Genomic DNA, 17,150 nt, shown 5'->3' on the forward strand with positions numbered 1-17,150 from the left:
ATAGAAAATAAAAAAGAGAAAACGGTTTCTATACACAAAGATAAGTTATCTACACACTAGCTTAAAATACAGTGGAAGGCATATTGTTTGGGTGATCCAAACCATTCATTTGTTGGCCGTAGCGTAGATAGGGTGTCCACAAAAAAATCAGCTTCACAGGATCATCCCAACCCTATACTCATTCCTATTTAGGTCATAGACGTAGTCAGGTTAGCACGCGCTGACTGCGTTACGTGTTATATAAACGTACTCCAATAAATAGAGGCCGAGGCCTAAAGCTGAGTGAGTAGCAAAAATCAAAATCACCTCCCACGCCTGACGCCCCTGAAAGTTTGAAGAGGGAGATAGAAAGAGATTGGGAATTTTAGGGTTTTGTGTTGAGTTTAGGGTTAGGATAATCGGCATGGGGAAGAGGGAAGAATCAGGTGGTGTTGGAAGAGCGTTGGTGAGGCATCACAATCATATGGTTCAAGAATCAAAGGAAAAAGGTCGTTTCTTCAATAGGCAGAGACGAATCCTTGAATCCGTCACCGAAATCGGAGACATCGAAGCCGTAATCGAGCAGGCTGAAGAGGCCGATCGCGTCTACTCCCTCGACAATCCCCGTCCTAATCTCCTCATCAACCTGTAAGTTTTTCTTCTTCTTACTATCTCACTATTATAAGAAAACCCTAAATTACATCAAAATCTAATTTCCATACGTGTTTTACTTTCTCAAATCACTTCCAGATTACTTGATATTGGGCTTGTTATATAGGTAATCGAAAAACCTTTCTAATGATACCAAAATCAAGACAGATGAACAAGATTTGATACCTCAAAACTTGGGTAAAGGTCAAAATGGAAATCATGGTCATGGCAAAGTAAGGGGAGTGGTGAGGAGGTGGTGGGCCATAGGTGACATGGACACGCCCTACATCTAGGCTCTATAATAACAATATAATGGAATATAAAGTCATAGATAAATGAAAAACTAAATAAATGACATCAATCACTCTCATCTTTCATTCAAACCTGGATCAAATAAATTGTGTAGATTTGATGTGTAATATTGTGGGCAGATAAGTTAATAAAAAATAGATTCAGAGGTGACGAAATGCCCACTGTGAATCAATTCCATTTGTCAATAGATATTCTGTTCTGGTTTCTTGCTTCGTTCTAATTCAATTGTTCTTGTTTGGAGCAGAGATACAAGCTCTGAATTAAGTCGTATGACGCCCGAGGAAAAGAGAGAGCAACAGAAAAACGAGGAGGCATTGCACGCAAGTAGTCTTCGAGTTCCTCGCAGGCATGTAGTTTTTCTTTGACAAGAAAATGTTGTTCTCATTTCTTTATGTACTATCAATAACATGCCTTCTTACAATCTCAGCAACTGCTTCCCGTGAATGCATTTTTGGCCTATCCCTCCCCCCCCCCCCCCCCCTCTCTCTCTCTCTCTCTCTCTCTCTCTCTCTCTTTTTCTAATTTTTTGTCCCCCGCTGTTATGTTATATCTGCTTATAAATAATGTTATTGTAATGTTATACTTTCAGGCCGCCTTGGAATTCCAAGATGTCCGTGGAAGAACTTGATGCTAATGAAAGGCGGGCTTTCTTAGCGTGGCGTAGAAATCTTGCAAGGTCAGGTTTGAATTTGATGATTTGGAACAATACATAGTTTTGTTTAGAAATACGGAGATGCTATCCACTCTTAGTTTGGTTTGACTTCCTTCCTCCTTGGCTCCTTGATTTCTTGTAGGTCTTGTTCTTTTATTTCTTTCTTGTTCCCTTGAGGTCCTTCTCGACCCTCCTTTTCTATTAATATATTGCCATTTCAAAAAAATAAATAAATTTGGTAGTCACGTTCATTTATATAATTCAATAGGATTTTACAATTCACAACAAACTATCAACAGCCAACCAAAGAAGATAAAAATAACAGGACTGTCTTGTTGCTTCTCTTTTTATTTTTCTTTGGAAATAGCTTTTGACTAGATTCAAGAAAGATCGGAGAAAGCGGGACATTGATAGAAGTAACATCACATGGCATGTAATGTAAGGCCGTGTCATCATTATAGAAATATTCAAGACCATGTTTGATATTTTGTCAGCCTAAATTTTACTTTTATTTTTGAATGGTAGAAGATTTCATTAATAGAAAAAGAAGACCGAGATGGTGAATACAAGCAATATATAGAAACAACACAATAAGATGCAATAGAGGCCCCCCAAAGCTAAGCTAGAAATTAAAAAAATCAAGGAGGAAGAAAATCAAATATTTCCAAAACCTCCCTTGAAACGCCTTCCTGGCTAACGTATCGACCTCACCATTTGCGTACATGCATGAAGGATGGATGAGATTCACCCACCCTATCTTGAATCTCTTTGAAGTATTTGGCAAATTTCCACGGATAAGGGTGGGAACCTCTAAGCCATCTTAATCACATTGAGAGAGTCCCCTTCCACTGTCTTTTTATCCAAGTCTTCATTCTCAACAAGCTTAATTCCTTGATGGGTGGCTCGCACTTCTGCTTCACTTGAATCCGCTACCCCTACTAGTCCCGCAAATGCCCATCTCACTGATCCATTTTCATCTCAAAGAACTCCCCCAATTCCAGAAGGTCTTGGATTTCCCATGCTAGATCCATCAAAGTTCATTTTTAGTAAGTTTGGGGCAGGAGTATCCCATTCCTGCACAATCTTACGACACTGATATGAGCTATCACAAATCTCCTTCCACCCACACCATCAATAATGGGCTGACATAAACGAGAAAGATGGGATTGACTTTGCCCATGCTATTGTCAGCCTAAATTTTACTTCGCGTCGAATGTGAGAAATCTCTCTTAGAATCAAGAAATCATCCCTTCTGACATGAGATTGTCTGAAAAAATACCTTATTAAACGAAGCAACTAGGAAAAAAATTGCAAATTTACATCAATTGGCAACACCTACTGACAATACAATTCCATCCTTTCTCCTGCCTTAGCTAACTTGTCAGCTGAACTTTTCGGCTGTTTTATTTGTACTTCTAGGAATATGGTTGCACCCATCTTCTATGACTTATTTTGTCGTATATATCTCATTTATAAATTGGCCAAGCCTCTATAGATCTTCATCGTTTCCTCTAACCAAGAGTTCACGTTTGGTGAGTCTCTTTCAATCAAAAGCTTGACTCTTAATTCTGGTTTGAACAACTGCAAATATCTTAGTAATGCTCTCACTTCCGGCCTTGCTGAGTCCGTACGGCCTAGGAAAGAAGAATACAACTCTCATCTCTAAAAACTCTCCCTACAACTGCTGACCGGGGGTTGCTAGGAGGGCAACTGCCGAAATTCAGTTTAATAATGTTCGGGGAGGTGGTGTTCACTTCATTCAACTCTCTCTCTCTCTCTCAACTAACCTTTAGCCTTTTTGTGCACTTGAATCAATTAATTAATGATGCCTTGCTCTTCACTGCAACTGTTTTTGCTGAAGGGTTTCATATTCTAAATGAGTTGCCCCAAACTTCGTAGATGTTTACAATGCCAACTCTCTATCACCTTCTTAACCGTTTTTGGTTGTATCCAACTGATTCCAAACCAGCCAAAATGCTCAGCCCATACGTCTCTCGATACCATGCAGTGAACCAGCAGGTGGTCTATAGTTTCTTCCTCCACTTTAACATGCTTTAATTCTATTACGATGTATAACAAATCTAGGGTTTTACGGATGATATGGTATGAATTCAGGTCTTAAGGATGCAAAGGTTTGTAAGGCTTGAATCTAAGGTAGGGGCTAAGCTTTAAGATTGGGGGCCCTTTAAAAAAAAGGTTTACGATCGGGGAAGTTTGATGGGATAGGATGAGCTTCCTTGGGCAGTCGTAGGTAAGGGATTGGTTTGAGTCTTGGTCAAGGTTATTATTTCGAACATGAATAGTTTTTCGGTTTTAAGATAGTTCTACTGCGTATCTGTTAAAAAATTTCCTCTTTTGATTGAGCAACATAGCCCTTACCTCTTATCTCAAGGAGCAATGGTGGGCTTCTCTTGTTTGATGAAGATGACAAAGAGCCTAGTACTTCTGGTAGCTTGAGAAATATTGATGAAGGTAGTCTTGGTGAGTCTGTTCCTGTTAGAAGGAAAAGGCTACCGAAATAGTCTGCATTTGATGATGATTTAGATGAGGATAGTGACAGGTATGTAGGCCTGCTTATGCATGTTGAATTGCATAACGAACTTGCTAGAAAACTAAAAAGAAAGAATAGAAGATGGGAAAGAGCGCTTTGAAAATCAATTGGAGGTTAAAATACTAATGATGCAGGAGGCTTTTCAAGCAGGCTGTACACTGGTGCAGGAGGGTAGAGTGACAACCACCTGCAAGGGTAGCATGGGTGGTGGACACCCGACCAATGAACGCTTGTCCCTTTTTCATGATTGAGAGGGATCTTGACAGTTGTTTATCAATGGTACATGAACTGTGTGGTTGTAGTTGTTACCATCACAAGTCTCCTTGTACTCAACAAGCTGCCTCTTGGTATCTAGTACTTGACATACTCCACAGTCTTGTCAAGGTATGTCTTGGCAGTTAGCTCGCTCTTGTTGATCTTTGGTGAGCTAATAATTTCTGGGTTCATCTCGAATATGAGGGTTTGTTGGCCATTTCAAAGCGGTTATGCTTGATTGCATCTAAAATATGTAGCGGATCTGGGTCACAATTAGAAGATGGCCAAAAGAATTCTTCAATTATATTGTTGATACAGTCTGTATATATATATCCCTTGGTGGAGGCTTGTATAGAATTGCACTCTGAATTGAGGAGCTTGAACACACATATCTTGAACAGCCCTCTCATGATGTTTTCCATGATCTCCCAATACAGGATGTCCTTGACAAGAAGAACCTTTCTGCATTAGTTTGAAACTGATTGGTGCTACAATGAAGGTGTCATCCTAGGAGAATCGTTCCACCATGGCCATGATGGATCCAAGCCAACTTTTTACAATGCTGAGATGAGGTCTATTGATATGCTTTCCCATGAACTCTTTAGGATTTATGAAGGCTCCAAACAGCCCCTTGCTTATGCTCTACTTTTTGTTGTTGACGTAGGAGAAGTGTTCCTTCGTGTCAGGGTTTCACCTGCCTGAATCTCATTACCTAAATTCTGTTATGCCTGATATCATGAGAAAAGAATAGAGCATCCGGGGAGGGGGCAGGTGACCGGTTCTGAAATGGTACCATCAATTTTGTATCCTATCAGAAAATGACGAAGTGTGTCCTTATCAAAAGTTGGGTGTTCAATCCCCTATCTATACCATAGATATATTGTTCTTTTTTTTTTTAATTTCACCATACATATGTTGTTCTGTTTGACAAATGTAGGATTTGCTACATTTATTAAAGGTTGTTGAACATATAAAGTATCTCTCCTCTTGTTCTGTTTCTGTTGATAAATTTTTTTACCTTAAGAGTAACTAATAAGCAACCTATATACTTTAATTGTATGGTAAAGTATCTCTCCTCTTGTCAGATGGGAGGTCTGTAAACCTCGTTAAGGCAGGAGGGTTAGGAATCAGAAAGATAAAGGAAGTGAATCAGGCGTTCCTTAGTAAATGATTGTGGAGGTTTGGGGAGGAGGAGATGCAATTATGGTCAAAAGTAATTGTCAGTAAATATGGGTTAGCATTGAGGCATTGAGCGTCAAGGGATCATTTTTATCGGCCTGAATATAACAGTGTGGCACGATATCTTGTGATATTTACATGTATTCAAGGCCAGAACAAGGTTCAGAGATCGTGTTAGAGATCGGGTAAGATTTTAGTATGACAAGTGGTGATCAACTTCAGAGTTCGTGCTGGAGATCGGGTAAGATTTTGGTATGACAAGTCGTGCATTTGAGATGTTACATTATACCCTGGAATAGTGACCTTAGTCGGTTTTAGGTAACAGGATATTCAGCTCTTTGAGAGTGCGTAGGGGCATGATATTGATAGAAGAGCCTGGGTCTACCAAAAAGGAACAGATTACTTGCGTTTCATATCTCTTCTAAAAAACCTTATCATTTTTTTTTGCCCATAAAAAAATGTCACTGTGCTAGTATTGTAGATATCTTCACTCAGATTTTATATTTTATTGTGATATTTAATTATCTCTAAAGGATGTATGAGACTTCTTGTTTGCATTATTTCAATGAAGTATTAAAACAAAGTGGAAATCCTTTCATGGTCATGGCACATGTTATGTTTTATAAGTTGATAGCTATAGCATCTTTGGCATGTAAGTATCTAAGGCAGTTACTTGCTTCAGACTCGAGGAAAATGAGAAGCTTGTCCTTACTCCTTTCGAAAAGAATCTGGATATCTGGAGGCAGCTTTGGCGGGTGCTTGAGCGAAGTGACCTGGTAATTTTCTTTGTTTTCCTGTGCCATAAATGATTTTGCTTGCATTTGAAGGTTGGCGGCCTTTTCTTTTCTGGAAGTAGATTTTCATGCCCTTCTATTTGATACTCTGACCCATCTATTTGAGACTTCTCTCTTACTTGTGTACTTCCCAACAAGCTGTCAGCAGCCAATGAGAGAAGTTCAGATAAAGGGTGTGGTATCAATATCAAAGCATAGGGTGCAACTCCCTTTTCTTCTGAAATTGCATTTCTACAGTTGACGAATACTTTGGCTATCTGAATTCTAGTGATGTTTATTCTTTATTGCGTAAAGTCCAGGACAAATGGTTATTTTATGCACTTATATTTATACATACATATTAAACAATTTGTGATTCATATTTGGTGTTCCTGAATCCTAAACATCTCTATTGAAATGCTCTTATTTCTCCATTGCTTATTTGTATGCTGAACTGCTTATTTTATGTCTGGTAAGTCCCAACACTGAACATTACCTTTGAGGCATACCTTATTCCCTACTACTCATTTTTAATCTTGCCGTCTTTCTTGTTGTTGTTGTTGTGAGGTGTACGATTGTGCCTGCATGTTTTTCCTTCACAGTGTCCTGTTGAGGCATTGACCCGCTATTTGGGATCTTTTCTGCATATTATGATACAATCCATGATAGATACTAGCATTAACATGCTGTCCTTCTAATTAGAGAATAAGGCTTCTCTTCTTATCATCTAGGAGAAAGGACTTCTTGTTTGGAAAAACTTGAGAAAGGGTTCTATTATTATTTTTTGAATGGTAAATGGATCAATTTTCATTAAAAGAGACCGAGATGGTCGAATACAAGGAGAAAAGAGCGAGAATATACAACAAAGAAAACAAAATAAAAAAGCCGGACAACAATTCAGGGGGAATAAAGTCGAAAATCCCAAAATCCTCTTTCTGAGCCCCAGCCTTAGCCATCCTGTCCGCTTACCCATTTGCTCATCTCCTGACGTGGCGGAAAGACATGCTTGACGAGCCAATAATATCATTTAGCTTGTTAAAGAAGGCTGAAAACCTCCAAGGGGGAGTATGAGAACCAGATAACCACCGAATGACATTTAAGGAATTCCCTTCAATCATTACTCTATTAAGATCCTCACCAACAAGGAGCTTAACCCCGGTATGAACAGCCCTCACCTCCGCCTCATTAGAAAGGCTTCGATTATTGTCCAATAGTAAAGGAGAAGAAATTTTCCCTACCCCTCTCCGTGAAAAAGGGAAAGAAGGTTTCCATTCTAAAAGAGAAAATAGATGATCCCTTTGATAGAGAAAGTGGAAATGTTCTTAACAATACAATCGATCTCTAGGCCGGTATATTGCTTATCATGTTACAAATTCATTTGATCTTTGGGTTGCAACACTACAATACTTGTTCTTGTCGATCTACAGATTACGATGCCAACTTATCTCAAGATTGAAACTCACGACCATTCACAACAAAAAGATTGAAACTCACGAGTTTTCTAATCAAGCAACGGACTTTCAAATCATTACCCCAATAAATCAAGGGGCTCATTGCCCTCATAAATAAAGGGGCTTTGATCAAATTCTAGATTTAGCTCATTACTTTCAAGATGCTTCACAAGATCATCTCTGTTGCGGTCCAGATTCAATCGAGTGCTCAAGCGGGTCTTTCCTTCAAGAGCTCCGGGGTTCATAAGGTCTACAAGATGATCCTGAGAGAGGGACCTGTGCTCAAAGACAAAGGCTTAAAGCCACCCGAAGTTTGGGAACTCTAGGGTACCCTTTGACACTCAAGTCGGCTCTGGAGGCAACAGATGAAACTAAGCTCAAATTAAGTACTTAGGCCTAGCTTGGTCACACTTACTCTCCTTATTCCCCCCTCCTCTTCCGGTTGCTTGTTTGGGTGCGGATTCCAAAATATGGACAACTATTCACAGTGAGACCCACGAAGTACTATTCACAAGCAGGGCCCACTAGCGGGACCCACTTCACAACCACCACCATAAATTTTCAGCTATCACCGACTAAAACCGTTGGATTTAATTACCAAAATAGTGATTGTAAAAAATCACCGACGAAACCGTTTGATCGTAATAAATCACCAATGAAAACCGTTTGATCGTAATAAATAAATCACCAATGAAAACCGTTTGATCGTAATAAATAACCGACGAAACCGTTCAGTTTTAATATTAAAATAACAATCGACGAAATTTGTTTGAATAAAAATAATAATAAAAGTTATAATAAAATAATATTAGTCTTTTATACTATTCAAAAGCCTTCACTATTCAAATATGTATATATATACTATTCATTTATTTACAAATAAAATATGTTAACGACATCTGTCAGAATTTAATTTAATTAGGCTATCACTATTTTGATACTATTCATGATATTGTTCACTCAAACTTTTCCTATAAATGGACATCGAGAGAAGAAGAAAAATAGAGTGGGAGAAAGTAAAATAGAGAGAAGAAAGGACGAAAGAAAGAAGAGAAGAGAGGGAAAGAGTATTTTGAGAGCTTTGAAGGCATGTTGGGCTAGCTTCTAAGGTATCCCCTCATTTGGTTGTTTTCTTGTTTCATTTCATCCAGACTAAGGCCACTACTCTATCAGTTAGTAAGTAGATCCGTGTTAGCCCAGTTGCCATCGAAAGAATAATAATGAATCATGGGCCAATCGATCTTTTTTAGAGCTTTGAAGGTCTATTGGGCTAGCTTCTAAGGTATCCCCCCGTTTGGTTGTTTTCTTGTTTCATTTCATCCAGATCCAGACTAAGGTCACTACTTTATCAGTTAGTAACTAGATCCGTGTTAGCCCAGTTGCCATCGAAAGAATAATAATGAATCATAGGCCAATTGATCTGTGTAATGAGATGCCGGTTCCCTCTCTTCTTTCTGTCTTCTTTCCTCTCTCCTCTCTATTTTACTTTTTCTCACTGTATTTTTCTTCTTCTCTTGGTGTCTATTTATAAGAAAAGTTTGAGTGAACAGTATCATGAATAATATCTAAATTCTGATAGCTTTATTAAATTTTGAGAGATGTCATTAACATATTTTATTTGTAAATAAATGAATAGTATATGTATACATATTTGAATAGTGAAGGCTTTTGAACAGTATAAAAGACTAATATTATTTTGTTATAAATTTTATTATTTTTTATTCGAACGAATTTCGTTCGATTGTTATTTTAATATTAAAACCGAACGGTTTCGTCGGTTATTTATTACGATCAAACGGTTTCGTCGGTGATTTATTACAATCACTATTTTGGTAATTAAATTCAACGGTTTTAGTCGATGACAGATGAAATTTTATGGTGGTGGTTGTGAGGTGGGACCCGCTGGCGGTGGGACCCATTTGTGGGCCGTGCTTGTGAATAGTACTTGGTGAGTCCCACTACAAAGCGAGAACAAACGGAACGTCATCGACCCAACCAAACGAACTATAACTTAACGAGCACACCCCTCATTATCCCATGTTATCTTCATTTGCGAAAGCCCCTTCCTTTATCGCTGCAATTCCTGAAGGTGGAGAAAATACAGCATTAGAGCAGGGTCCTTCAGCGACCGAGCGAGTCACTGAGTATAAATAACAATATAAAAGGGCATATAATATAATCCATGAGCCAGAACAAGTAACTAAAAGCGATAAGATATAATAAAAAACAGAGAACTCATATATCACTAAGTATGACAGGAATTGAAATAAAATGCAGATAGTGCGCTGTGTGTGATATGCAAGTGAAATGAGACAGCTCATTCCCATGTACATCCGGCTTTCCCCAAATTTATTTATTTATTTTTTGTTCATCATTTCTTTTCTTTCTTTCTTCCGGTGACCTTGCTGCACGACTACTCACTATCCCCGTCCAAAGTAGTGGCGTTATGGTCTCGGATTACGATCTCGCGTTTTTGTCCTCAGGGATCCTGTCCCTTCAGATGCATTGCCAATGCAAGACTGTACACGCTTCTCGCATTGGCCATTTGGACCTTTGGTCCTAGGATGGCACCACCACCACCCTTATAATCTCCTAATTTTTCTCCCATGAATGACATGCTTGGGTATTACCTTTGCTTTCTTCATTCTTGCATCCTTTTCCACAAAGTTAGGAAATAGTCGCACATTTATTGCATTTCAAGTAGTTATATCATAACATATTAAACAATTCATATTTAGAGATAACTAAAAATAAAGAATCACGTTATATGAATCCAGTCATATTGAAAGAATATACTAAGCTAAGTCTAGCTGTCACCTGCTTTATCAAACCTGAGAAGTGGGAATCTGAAGTGACTTGAACTGCAAACAACTTGAAAAGTAACTATTTTTGGCCTCTGGGTCGGATCTCGGGGTCCGCTTGCTTAGTAGACGTTAGATAATGAATGCGGTGTCAAGAGGTCATGTCAGGACGTTTGCAAATCCACTTCATTTCTTGAGTCATGGCGCTGGTAAGTGGGAAGCGTACTTATTATCTGCTTCCTTTTGAAGCGTCATGCCCTGTGGTTTCGAGCAGTCTTGACTGCAGTCGCCCGTATTTTCAACATTTTATTCGCCTCCTACCCCGTTCTCTCCACCTCCACTTTCCTACATCCCCTAGACTCTTTTTCCCACCTTCAAACAGTCTCCTCTCCCTTGGGACTGTTAGGACCCGTTTTCGAGGTTGATCGTCCTAAAACAATCTTCTCTTGTCGTTTTTCTTTCCCCTTCTTGATCCTCAACTGCTCGTGCTGTGTCGCTTGCTGCCCGAGATAGTTTCTTGTCGACTCCCTCCCCGAGTGCATCATTTTACTACATATTTTCCTTCCTCCTAGGTTTCATTGCTGCCCATGGTTGGACGCTCCATAACGACATCAGATTTTCCTTCCTCCTACTGCCATATTGATTTCTTTTTACCCTTATTAACTAGCCTCTCCCCTTTAGATTCTTACCTCTACCCATCCATCACCCTTGACACCTTCATTCCCTACATAGGTGTTGTTTGGGCGCTAGGTTTGTTTATTTCTTTTATTATCAATTTGTATTTTGTATTAAGATCCTTAAACTTATTTATGCCTATTTATATCTTGCTTCTTGGATGAGAATTGTTATTGTCAATGTTTGCTTGAGATTGATTTTAAGTTCCGTTTTTTTTTTTGAAAATTAAGATTGATTTTGAGTTCCTTGATGAGCTCTCTTAACAACTAATATAAAGTGAGTAGCCTTGGCTGGTTAGACTGTTTCCAATCGTCAATCTGTCTTGGATATGGTTTGGGTTACTTCAATTGCAAGACATACCCCTTTAAGTTCCTAAGGTTTTACAGGAATAACCCGTGAACCCTGAGTTAGCCCCTGAAGTCCTCCTATACGACTTTCCACAAAGATCCGGGGGTGATCTCCCTATGAATTGAAGCTGTTTTTTTCTAGGACTTATTGTAAAAATCCAATCGTTCAAAACATAGTTATTGGAAATTCTCTAGAAGGGTCAGAAGAAATTCCTTCAAAAGCTAATTATTTCTCGGATTGATCATAAGCATGCTTTCATCATACTTCTCCTTAATTAAGAGGTTTTATTGGGAATGATTATATTTAAAACTTAAAAGTGCTCATTAAATTTCAAATAAAACATGTTATCTTCAAAAAGCTTATCCTAAATCCTAAGGGTGGTTCTGAAATAGAGTAACCGTAAGCCTAAATGACTAAAAAGCCAAAGATGTAAGAGCATAAATCTCTAAAACTTGTGTGCACGCTTCCTTAGCACCTCATTTTCATTTCCCACGAAGATTTCCACGCCCTTCCTCTTCAGTTTCCCCATCGCTCGCTAGTGCTTATTGTTTCAGTATTTTTCACTTTTCCGAAGCCCTCGCTTCTACTTCCCGCATCGCATCTCGGCTTTGGCAACCATGGTTCAAACCCTTCCGTGTCAACGATACTGTCTCGGGGGAGGAAGATTATTTAAGATCCAACAATTGAATCCTCTATGGATTGGGAAGCCCTCTTCCCTAAGAATTTGACTCTAAAGTCGTTGTTGTTGGCATCAAGTAGTTGTTGGCTTGGTCTTCGTTACTATTTTCTCAGCCCGTTCCTAGCTTCAGTCTCTCTCAGGTGGGCCTTACAGAAATTCAAGAGCCCTCTTCCAAGATGACTTAAAAGGTTAAAAAGGGCGGCCCAGTGCATGAGGCTCCCGCCATTGCGGGATCTGGGGAGGGCTAGATGTACGCAGTAGCCTTACCCCTGCTTTGCAGAGAGGCTGTTTCCGTGACTCGAACCCGTGACCACCAGGTCACAATGGAGCAACCTTACCGTTGCGCCAAGGCTCGCCCTCTACTTTACTCCAAAAGGTTTTTGTGAAAAATTCTGCAAGTAGAAAAGCTTCACTTCTAGAGGACTTCTCAACAAGGGACTGGGCTTCTTTCTAGAAAATGAGATGGAATTTTCTTCTTTCTAGAGATTTGTCTTCTTCAATAGAGGTGAGGTGATGCCTTCTTCCAAGAGATGAAGAACTGCAATAAAAACGTGGATAATCAAACGACCAAGACTTAGAATTTACTAGTAAGGTATATTCATGTTGCTTTTCTTAGATTCATGTTGCTTTTCTTATAGAAATCATTTATTAGTAAAGTAGGATTAGGAAGAATTACGGTAGGTCGGTTTTTCTAAGTCTATAAATACATATTAGTTGCAGTCATTTTGATACTGCAAAACAACTACAAGTCACCCTTTCTTCTTGTTGAATACCGGGAGGACCATCCTCGATAAGCAAGAGGCAGTTTTCCTGCTTCGAAATTCCATGCCAAATCACCCCAACCTTCCAAACGGCCACCTTCCTCCGCCCAAACTCATCCTAAACCAGTCCCTGTCTGGTCGTTTAATACTTGCAGAATCAACCACACCAGTCCCTCATCCTTAATCGATTGCACACCCCAACTGTCCTTCCTTCTAACCGTAAACCACCGTACCTTCTGTATCTAAGTTGTACACACAAACCCACCTCCTTACTAGCTGATCCTGCATTTTCTCTTTCATCCGACATACCCACAATATTGAGCCGCACCTTTCTGTTAACCACAGCCCATCCTCTACAACTTAACCTCCAAAACCGCCACAAATACCACCACAACCAACTGATCTAATGTCACCCTTCTTGTTTTCCAGCCGCCCCTTGTCTCAATCGATTCTTGCATCAGTTGGCTATTTTCAAGAACCCAAAAAACCGCCCAGTCATCTCGATTCTTTCCACCTACTGCGCAACTACACATTCTTGCATCTTCAAGAACCTCTACCCAACTGAATACCCCATAACCACAGAATCCTTACACGTCCTTTTAAACTACAACTTCTTGAACCAACTTCCATATACCCTTTCACATTAAAGAACCTCACTAAATAATTCCATATCCTCCACCTTCCTGAAAGAAAGGCTTTCATTAGTTTCAGTAACCTTTCCAACAACCCTTATCCACTCTTTCTTCCCTTTCCTCCATCTACACCTTCTTGCTTTCTGGTGAGAGGGGTGTTTCTGGATTTTTAGGGTTTTGAGAAACAGTAGAATGCGGAATGAATGGTTAAAAAGAAGGGAAATGGTAATAACGTATCCAGTTGATTTTGTCTTCTTTGTTGGGTTTTCCACGGAGGATCACACTAGAGGGGCATGAGAATATCGGAATGCAGGGTTGAGTTGAGGGAAAGATTTGTAGAGGATGGAGAGGGGAAACGTGAAGAGAAAGACGGTGAGAGGAGTGAATGAAGAGACAAAACCCGATAAATCATTCCATTTAATTTAAATCCCTAGAGCGAGAAAAATCCGCTCCAGAAAATTGAGCCTAGAAATCAGGATACATCTGTGGGTGAGTTGCCGAAAGTGTTAAAGAACTTAATTCACATTTTTTTTTAGCCAAAAAAAAAAAAAAACAGAAAATGACTCAAAAATTGTTAAAGAACACAACCTAAAATTACGCTCCTCTCTCTCTCTCTCATTAGTTTGCTAACTGTGCACACCTTAAGGGGCCGTTTGGATATGCGGATTTTAGAATCTTGGATTTCCTCAAAATCATGGATGGGAGACGAGAGAAGAAGGAGACCGTCCGTCGTTTTCTGATTTCTATCCCTTTCCGTCGGGCGAGAGAGTAGGAGATCGTCCCGTTTCCAGGTTTTAGAAATCTCAGGATGAGGGATAGATTTCTAAAACCTGGATTTCTTACTTAAAGTCCAGGATATGGATTGTAAAATCCAGAAGTTTACACCACTTTCAAACTCAAACCTGGATTCTAAAATCCACATATCCAAACAGCCCCTAAAGGACTTGCATCTGGAAATCTCGCTTGCTAGGAGCTGAAGATAGATGTTGATTACTATAGAGGTTTCCTTTACATGATAATTAATATAACTAACAAATCTAAGCTGACATTTTATTTATTGTCAATGACAGGGATGTTCCACAAGTCTCTATGGCTTTTACACCTTAGTTTTTCTCATCTTGAAATCAGATCACAGACTCTGCTTAAGTTCTTCTTATCTTGTTTTGTTTTTTATGGTGTATTCACATAGCAATACTGATGGCATTGTATTTTTTCCTAGCTGGTAATGGTTGTGGATGCACGAGATCCATTGTTCTACCGCTGCCCTGACCTTGAGGTATAATTATTTTGCTTTCCATATTCTTATAGAAAAAGCTGCTCTTGGAACTCTCTACGTTTTAATTATCACAAGATGGCTTCATTCTGTTGAAATCCTTCATGTTGAAATATTAGGCATATGCTAGGGAGATTGATGAGCACAAAAGAACATTGCTGCTGGTTAACAAGGCAGACCTTTTACCGTTCTCCATCAGGTTAGAGCATGCTTTGTTTTTTTCTCTATCTATGCTGATATACTGAATATTTTATTTTAAAGGATAATTTATTTTAAACCTTGTCACCCGCAGAGCGAAATGGGCGAAGTACTTTCGCCTTCATGGGATTCTCTTCGTATTTTGGTCGGCAAAAGCTGCTACCGCAACTCTGGAAGGCAAGAAGTTGGGGAGCACCTGGGTAGTGCAAAATACAGTGCCGGAACCAGGCCTCTCTGACGCCGATACTAAAATTTATGGCAGGGATGAGCTTTTGGCTTGCTTGCAGTCTGAAGCCGAGGCTATTGCTGGGAGTAGGAGGGGTTGGAACCCCAAGAGTGTGGGGCCACCTCATTCTCCAGATGGAAGCGCTGGGAGTCCGGCTTCTAAGCAGGTTGTCGTGGGGTTTGTCGGTTACCCTAATGTTGGAAAGAGCTCAACAATCAATGCATTGGTGGGGGAGAAACGAACCGGGGTTACTTCAACTCCAGGGAAGACAAAGCATTTCCAAACACTGATAATATCCGATGAGCTGGTTCTTTGCGACTGTCCTGGGTTAGTGTTCCCTTCCTTTTCCAGCTCCAGATATGAAATGGTTGCATCGGGAGTTTTACCCATCGATCGGATGACCGAACACCGGGAGGCGGTGCAAGTTGTCGCAAACCGGGTTCCAAGGCACATCATTGAGGGTGTCTATAACATCACCTTACCTAAACCCAAGCCCTATGAACCGCAGTCTAGAGCCCCTTTTGCTTCGGAGCTTTTGAGAGCTTATTGCTCATCTCGTGGGCATGTTGCTTCGAGTGGTCTTCCAGATGAAACCAGAGCCGCCCGCCAGTTATTGAAAGACTACATTGATGGGAAACTGCCCCATTTTGAAATGCCTCCAGGCATGTTAGAAGGGGTCGATGGGGAGGTTAATGGTGGAGATGGATATGGGTTTGCAAGTACTTGCGAATCAGATTCCTCTTCTGTTGATGATGAGGCTGTATGCGGTCCCAGCAATCCTGTTCTTGAACACATGCTAAGTGAACTTGAGTCGTTTGATAGCACAAATAAGTCTGTTGCTGCTGCTAATAAGAAGGCCGCAAAGGCTTCATCTCATAAGCTTCACAAGAAACCCCAAAGGAAGAAAGACCGGTCCTGGAGAGTTGATAACGACGATGCTGATGGTATGCCGGTTGTAAGAGTGTTTCAGAAGGCCGTAAATTTAGGACCTGTAACCTCTTGAGTTCAGCCAGCTTGATGCCTCCCCAAAAGAAATAAGATAATCTGGGTAAGTACACTTCCACTATATATTAGTAGCTGTTGCTGGTATGGGTCTTTTATCACCTAACAGAAGGTTTTTGTACAGCTTAAGTTTTGTGTGGAAGTTGGTTACAAAGAAAGCCTTGTTTTTATACTGATAAATATTTTAATACTATCATGTTGTATCCTTTATTAATGTTAATATGGTTGGTGTATGCTTACTTAAGATGCATCTTAATTTGTGCGGGATGCTCCTAAATGGATTGGAAAAGAGAAGTGTGTGTGTTTAGATAGTTTATAAAATTGTGGTTGTGAGCATTGAGTAGGTAAACAAGGTTGGTGTATGCTTATGTTTTGTCTCCTTGGATTCCCGGGCTTCTGGTTTGTTTGCTATGTATGCACGTGTGGATCAAAAAGAGAAATTCTAAAAATGCTAAACCAAGTCCATTCTAAAATGAGAAAAGAGTTCCTACTTCCCGGAGTAGATAACTTATCTACTCCGTGGGCTTAAAATACAGTGGCGGCCACATTGTTTGGGTGATCCAAACCATTCATTTGATGGGCCCTCACATGGATATGAGTGCCCAAAAAATCAGCTCCATAGGATCTACGAGAGGTATGTATTCAGTATCTTTGGAATAAAAAATCACAAACAATATTGGATCAAACTTTTATGGGGAGAGAGCTCAGACACACACAGTTTTTATATGGTGCCCGAGCGTAAGGTCCAATCC

General features: G+C 39.8%; 1 protein-coding gene across 1 annotated transcript; it reads left to right on the forward strand.

Moving 5' to 3' along the window:
* Positions 1 to 258: 258 nt before the first annotated feature.
* LOC143859473 (P-loop containing nucleoside triphosphate hydrolases superfamily protein) lies at positions 259 to 16,642 on the forward strand. Its single transcript, XM_077370169.1, has 7 exons — positions 259 to 627; positions 1,187 to 1,288; positions 1,532 to 1,618; positions 6,262 to 6,355; positions 14,919 to 14,975; positions 15,092 to 15,171; positions 15,265 to 16,642. Exons 1-7 carry the CDS (start codon positions 404 to 406, stop codon positions 16,397 to 16,399), a joined length of 1,779 nt encoding a protein of 592 aa, XP_077226284.1. The 5' UTR covers positions 259 to 403; the 3' UTR covers positions 16,400 to 16,642.
* The last annotated feature ends 508 nt before the right edge of the window (positions 16,643 to 17,150 follow it).

The sequence above is a fragment of the Tasmannia lanceolata genome, unplaced genomic scaffold (assembly GCF_043159265.1).
Source record: "Tasmannia lanceolata isolate RefF3 unplaced genomic scaffold, GAP_Taslan_0.1 ptg000029l, whole genome shotgun sequence".
In the NCBI taxonomy this organism is placed as follows: Eukaryota; Viridiplantae; Streptophyta; class Magnoliopsida; order Canellales; family Winteraceae; genus Tasmannia; species Tasmannia lanceolata.

Excerpts from the sequence above, each read along its gene's own strand:
- LOC143859473 (XM_077370169.1), top strand. The coding sequence starts at position 404 with ATGGGGAAGAGGGAAGAATCAGGTGGTGTTGGAAGAGCGTTGGTGAGG. Across the intron at positions 628-1,186 it reads CCTAATCTCCTCATCAACCT|AGATACAAGCTCTGAATTAA; the intron begins GTAAGTTTTTCT and ends TGTTTGGAGCAG. Across the intron at positions 15,172-15,264 it reads CTTTTACCGTTCTCCATCAG|AGCGAAATGGGCGAAGTACT; the intron begins GTTAGAGCATGC and ends TGTCACCCGCAG.